Source organism: Acanthisitta chloris, unplaced genomic scaffold, assembly GCF_000695815.1.
Source record: "Acanthisitta chloris isolate BGI_N310 unplaced genomic scaffold, ASM69581v1 scaffold15923, whole genome shotgun sequence".
NCBI lineage: Eukaryota > Metazoa > Chordata > Aves > Passeriformes > Acanthisittidae > Acanthisitta > Acanthisitta chloris.
This window is the reverse complement of record NW_008666786.1, coordinates 35299-42278: the sequence shown is the minus strand read 5'-3', so window position 1 is coordinate 42278 and position 6980 is coordinate 35299. Positions and strand designations below refer to the sequence as shown.

General features: G+C 49.8%; 1 protein-coding gene across 1 annotated transcript in view; it reads left to right on the top strand.

The window, feature by feature from the left end:
* LOC103799922 (acetyl-CoA carboxylase-like) overlaps nt 1-6980 on the top strand; it is a 102630-nt gene that overhangs the window by 64268 nt on the left and 31382 nt on the right. The window contains 4 exon segments of the mRNA XM_009072277.1: nt 2623-2892; nt 3359-3456; nt 3866-3986; nt 4408-4518. Of these exon segments, the coding sequence (XP_009070525.1) occupies nt 2623-2892; nt 3359-3456; nt 3866-3986; nt 4408-4518 (600 nt within the window).

Here is a 6980-nt window from a genome sequence, read left to right as displayed (position 1 = left end):
CACTTCCAACCTGGGCTGCCTCTCACAAGGAGCCTGTTGTGAAGCTGCTCCCCATCACCCAGCACTGCCTGCCAGTGCTCTTAGGTGATTAGCTCAGCCTGGCTAATTAACCTGGGAACTCTCCAGGTTTTGGCACGCTGCCGTTAACTTAAAAATCTCATTATTCCTCTTTTTTTTTTCCCCTGAAATAAAAGCCATCCTCCACTGCCCATAAATTTCAGCTGAACCTACGTTGTTCACAGCAAAAAAAAACCCACCCCAAACCCTTAGTTGTGCAAATCCCTGTGGGTTTTATTGCTGGATAAATGGCACAAAACACGCGATGAATTGGGGAGGCAACAAGACACACGAGTTAATAGTGGTGCACTTGGATTTTTCTGTTCTTAAACTGCATATGCTTGTTCCATATTTATCAGGTCTAAACTGTTTGCAGGAGTTTGTGCTCTGGCTGGATAGTTTTTCCCAGGGAGCACTGGCAAAAGGGATTTTATTGGTGTAGAGATACACAATCCTGGGTCAGGGAACTGTTCCAAGGATCTGCTACAATCTGAATTTTCGAAGTAAGAAGTGCTTTTAATTTGCCTGTTTTCTGTGCTGTCAAAAATCATCAAGCTGATGAAAGTGAGGAGAATCTCTTACCCCTTGGTGGGTGGGATGGACTGTGGGAGCAGCCCTGGGTTATCAGTGCTCCCTCAGCCCTGGAGTGGGAGCTGAGGGTGCCACGACTTGGCTCTGTTTTGGTTGTTGTGTAGGTTTCTGGCAGTTTTTTCTGTGTTTCTGTCTCCCACCTTGCTGCAGTGACAAGTATTTAGCACATGCAGACCCTGAGTCTTTCTCCTGTTGCTCAGTGCCCTGTGTTCCCCTGAGGGAGCTGGGGGGTGACCATCCCAGTCCTGGGGTGATCCTGACTGGTGGGATCAGTGTGGCTGTAAGGGAACAACCACTGAGGCAAAACCTGTCAGTGGGTGGTAATTCTGTGCTGTTTTGGAAGGAGTTGATGGGGTGTTTTAAAGAGAATGTTACCCCATTTCCCTGTGGGTTTCTGTCAGTGACTAAAGGTGCTTTCTGAGGTGATATCAGGAGGATTTGGTGAGTGCCAACCGAGGATTTTAGTTATGGGGAAGAAAAAGCCTTTCTGATAAAGACCTGAGCTGCAGCAGGTGTTGGGGTACAGATGGACATCCCTGCATCCCTCATTTGTTAGAGGCTAATCTTGGAGCCTTTAACTCTGGATTTGCGGTCTTTTTTAACTTGCTGTTTCTGATCACAAGTTGCCCACAGCTGAGAGTGAGATCAGGGACTTTTAGGGCTTTTTGCTCTTGCCTCTAGAGCAGCTGCAGTATCTCTCTGATCCAAACCTGCAGTTGGATGGGAAGATGCAGCTGTAAATCTGCAAATATTCAGAGGCAAACAAATTAATCCCTTCCAACGTATCAGGATAGCAGTGGAGGAAACCAAGACCAAGGGGAAGGTGAACTGGGACACCCTCACTCTGTTAACTTGCAGTCTCAGCCCTCGGAAGGGAGGTGTGAGGGAAGGCTCTGCCAGGAGCAGGCTGTAATATTTTTTGGATTGCTGCCTGCTTTACTTCCAATGACCCTTTGATTAATTCCTCTGCCTCTTTATTTTTTTTAATGAGCCTATTATGGCATATCTTATTGCAGATGCTGATTGGATCTCGACTGTGTATTGTGCCATTTTGATTTGGATTAAATGGCACAGATCTATCTGCTGCTTCTCCCCTCTCCCCCCTCCTGCCTCAGTTCATCATGCTCAGAATTCCGAGGCTCCACAATGAGAGTTTCAACCCTCCTGATTGCAGAGGATGTGCAATCGGCTTGAGGAATGTGTACTCAGAGCTTATGATCCTTGGGCAAGCGGAGACTGGGTGATGCATGTGGCTTTCAAGGGGCTCTGCTATTTCCATCTGTTAATGGCATTCCAGCCCGGCCAGCTCCCGGCGCGGCGGCTCGGGGATGAGGGATGCAGGGAGCACATGCTGCTGATCTCCAGGAGATGGGCCAGAAGAGATCAGCCGGTGATTCTTAAGAAGAAAAATATGCAGCAAAAAGCATGACTTACCCAGGCAGGGTTGGAAAAAAATGGCTGCAAAATTTGGAAAGGGAAAAGGGAAGAAAGGAAGGACAGGGGGAGAAATGGAGATAGCAATGAAATACAAAGGTTAGGAAACTGAGGGCAGGGTGATGAGGTTCTGGGATGATCCCTGGAGCCTAAGCAGGTGTCGTGTCCAGCAGCACATCCCTCCTAACCCTGTGAGCTCTGGCACAGCAATACACACAGCTCCCTGCCAGAGGGATGTTGGCAGGAATGTGTGTTGGACCTGTGATGCATCCCTGAGTGGGGAGAAGCAGTGTGAGTGTCCTGGGTGGGATGAGAGCAGTGAAGGATGAGCTCCAAGGAATGTGGGAAGGATCACATCCTTTCAGCTGTACTCTGCAATGTGTCAGAGCTGCTGTTATCCAAATTCCTAAGGGAAATACGCCACGTCCGGGAGAATCGGAGACTGAGAGATCGTTTCTCCAAGTAAGGTCTCTGCATGACTCCTCTCCACCACATCTTGAACCACACATTTATCTGCTGTTCTCTGGTCTTTGCTTGCAGATTGGGATGGTGGCCTGGAAGATGACTCTGAGGACCCCTGAGTATCCAGAGGGTCGGGATATCATTGTCATCGGCAACGACATCACGTACCGCATCGGCTCCTTTGGGCCTCAGGAGCATGTGCTGTTCATGAGGGCATCAGAGCTGGCTCGGACTCAGGGCATCCCTCGGATCTACGTGGCTGCCAACAGTGGGGCCAGGATTGGCTTGGCTGAGGAGATCCGGCACATGTTCCACGTGGCTTGGGAAGATCCAGATAACCCATACAAAGTAAGGAGGCACAGGAACTGGGGGAGAATCTCATTTTTACATCACCTGATTTAATAGAGGTGAGGGTGAACATCTACCAAACTGCTGTGTCCAGAGTTCTCCTTGGTGTTGGATCCGGAACACTGGAAGTGTTCAGGGTTGGATGAAACCCTGAGCAACCTGGTGTAGCGGAAGGTGTCCCTGCCCATGGCAGGGGGTTGGAATTAGATGGTCTGTCAGGTCCTTCCAACCCAAACCATTCTAGGGTATGATTTTATCATCTCCCAGGCAGCACATTGGCATCCAGAAGGAATTAGTGCTAAGTGTTGCAAACATTCCCAGCTTTTCTTGGCCTCAACTGGACTGCTGATGTTAAGAGAGGATCTAGAATCAAATTCTGCTCCCATGAAAGTTTCTTTTTGGAAGATTGAGGATGGGGAAGCGACTACAGGTGGGAACGAGATGAATGAACTGTTTTTCCCTGCAGGGATTCAAATACCTGTACCTGACTCCTCAAGACTACAAGAAAGTCAGTGCACTGAACTCTGTTCACTGTGAGCACGTGGAGGAAAATGGAGAGTCCAGGTAGGAATGGGAAGCTTCCTGTTCATCCTGGGGTGATACATGGCACATCCTTGTCCTCAGCTAGGGCATCATTTGGAATCCAGGTGTGTGGAAAGCCAAAGCTGTGTGTGGTCAGGGAATGGAACAGGAGAGTTAAAGGCTGTGTTTCCTGTAATCAGCCTTCTCCTTGCATCCTGTGGGAATGACAGAACACTTTTCACGGGCATTGCTCTCCCTCTTGCAGTGCTGCACACGTGGGAGTATTCCATGGTGCTGCAGGATGAGCCCATGCACAGTTCCTGGCCAGGTTTTATGCACATTCCTCCTTGGAACCTTAATGAAATTTAGTCACTTTTCATTTTCTTCGTAGCAAACTGATTCAGCAGATCACTGGACCTTGTGACTCAAAGGCTGTGTGTGTCTCCCTCAGGTACAAGATAACGGATATTATCGGGAAGGAAGACGGACTTGGCGTGGAGAACCTCCGAGGATGTGGCATGATTGCTGGAGAGTCATCTTTAGCCTATGAAAGTGTTATCACCATCAGCTTGGTAATCCCCTACTGCTTCTATTCTTCAAATGCATTGTCTGTCTCAGCTAAAAATTCTGCAGTGATATCCCAGTGATACATCTGGGATCAGCCTTCTGGTTGATGGAAATGAGCTCCTGTAGGCTTGGAGCAATGCTCCTGGCACCAGTACAGGGTTGGGGCCCTTGCAGGCTCAATTTAAAACACTTCAGTCATTTGGCTTCATGTTTGCTGAAAGTTACTGCTTTTCACTGGTTTAAGCAAAACACACGTGTGTTCAGATCCTGTGTTTGACCAGAGGATCTGGAGGTTTGCAGTGAGAGGAGATTTGGTGGCCTCGTCGCACAAACACACCTGGTTTTGTCTGGGTGGTTGAACGATGTGGGGCTCTGTGGTAAGACAGAAATCAGTGTTATTGCCTTTCCTTCTCTTCCTTTTCTAAGGTGACGTGTCGGGCGATCGGGATTGGGGCTTACGTCGTTCGCCTGGGCCAGAGGACCATCCAGGTGGAGAACTCCCACATCATCCTCACTGGCTGTGGAGCCCTCAACAAAGTAAGTCTTTGCATTTCAGTCCTCAGAGCTCTGTGAATGGAGATGGAATGGAATGCTGGAATGGGTTGGGTTGGGAGGGACCTCGAACATCATCTAGTTCAACCTCCTGCCATGGCTGATGAGAGAGGTAGAGCAGCCCATTGCTCAGGCTGTGTCTTCTCCCACCCACTGAGTGCTGTGAGAGAGACAACAGGGTTGTTCCCTCTGTCTTGAAGTCTATGGTTCCAAACACGTGGGCCAGAATCACCTGAACTTCCAGCCATCCACAGCACTGTGCTAATACTGGGGCGCACTGAAGCCTGAGGAGTGTGTGGATGGTGATTTTCCAGGGCTCAGCCCTGCTGGAAATCTCAGCTATGGGGACAGGAAGAGTAACTGGGGCTGTTAAAAAGAAAACTTACTGTTTCACTCCTAAGGTGGCTCTTCTTTTTCCCCTCCAGAGGCAGATTTTCTCCCTTGCTGCCCCAAACCCATTAATCCCACAGCCTCCAGCTCCCTGCCCACTCCTCTCCCATCCCTCTCCCTGAGGACTTTGTTTTCATGGGAGTTGGGTTGTGGTGTGAGTGCCCTTCCCCATCGAGCAGCTTTGTTCCCAGGCACTCTGAGCACCTGGGGTGGTTGTGCTCGTGGCAAGCTGTGCTTCCAGGAGTGCCTGCCTGACAATGGGAGATAAAAGGAAAATAGGCTCTCGTTGCATTATTCCCCGGAATAAAGGGGCTCTGCAGAAAATGAAGCATTGATCCTATCAACTCTAGGCTGCAGCACCCTCAGTTAGATCTCTTACACACATCACACACGCCTGCATCAATGGGAGGAAAAGAGGCATTTGAAGCTCCAGCCTTTGGAAAGGGATTGAGTCAGTTTAGTGCTTGCTGGAGTGCAGTAAGTTCCTGGTTCCAGCTGTCACTTGCTGGGCATCGAGGCCCTGCAGAGTTTCCCAGATGGCAGGGCCAGGCTGTTCCTTCCACTTTCTCCTCTTCTTTCCAGGTTTATCTGGAGTCAACGATTGTTTGCATAGGACTAGATTAATCTCACGGAATTTTAGGCACTTAAAAATTAGGGATTGAGTCTAAATTAAGCTCCTGACATCTGCCAGCAGGCATAGGCAGAAAGAGGTGTTTTCTAGGGGTGACTAATCCCATTCCAGGAATTTCAGTGAGCTGAGTAATCCCATGTGTCCTTTCCTCTCCTCTCTGCTCTCTGGAAAGGTGTGTTTATGTCAGCTCTGAGCTTCTACCTGCCTAAATGCCAAGTGAAACCTATTGCATCCTATCCAGCTGTCCCACAAACCCAGCAGTGTGGACCTGTCCTTGGGAATCCCCACTTACTCCTGGCTGTGTGAGATGTGTGTGCTGCTTCCTGTGATCTTCGTTTCCCAGTCCCTGCAGTTCTGGTCGAAGGGATCCAGCTGTGCTGGTGGGAACTCCCAGGTCCCCACAAGCTGGCAGGGCCTTGAGGAGAGATCATGGGAAATAAATGGGAACTGCCACCTTGAGCTGTTCCCAGTTAGGTGACAGAGCTCTGGGACTTGTCCATACTGACTCCCAGAGGGTGCTGGACAAAGCTCACGTGTGTTCTCATGGCTGCTCACACATCCTCAAAATGTCTCCTGTCTGCCAGTGGAAAACGTGCAGTGCAAAGATGTTTCTGCAGCAGTGGAGACAATTGTGCTTTGGGAGAGCGAGCAGGGTTTCCAGGAAGGTGTTCCCTTTTTCTCCCTGGGAAATGCTGGATTCTGCCTGATTTACAGGGGAGCAGAGGGGCACAGTGACAAGCATTACGTGCCAGCAGATCCTGCACTGGTTGTGTTCATTATCATTATGTAAAACCAGCCTGAGGGTTTAGGTGTAGAGGGAAAGGTCCAGCTGCCAGAGCCAGAGGGTAACCTATAACTTAGACGATGAGCTCAAGGTCAGCATCATTTTGAGCCGAAGCTAATGTTTGGTTTGGGGGCTGAGTTGTCACGTGTGGCTGTTCCTGTGTCGGTGTCACTGCTGTGAGTGCACATCCCACCAGGCATGTTTTGGGATTCTCCAGCCCCACTGAGCTGTGCAGGGTTCCCTCTGATGAAGCTGTCTTTGTTTGTAGTCCACAGCGACAGGCTGGGCAAGGACCTGGGGGAGAGGTGTGATGCTGCTCGGAGGGGACAGTGCCCTGGGCTGGGGCTGCGTGTACCAAACCCCTTTTGTGTCTCCACTGCTTTCAGCAGGGGGTGGCGAGGTGGGAATGACATTTCCTGGCTGTGGGTGAGCTGTGCCGAGCCCACTGACCCCCCTGCAAATTGAAATAATGATAATGCTCGTCTCCTGACTGCATCAAAGTATCAGCACATCAAAAGCCAGGAGGCATGAAATGCAAATGATAAAGTGAAAGCAGATGGATTGTGCATGATCGCCTGATGCCCAATGAATTTTAAAAGCTGCTGGTTCACATGGGGAGAGAGAGAGAGGGGCTGAAATAAA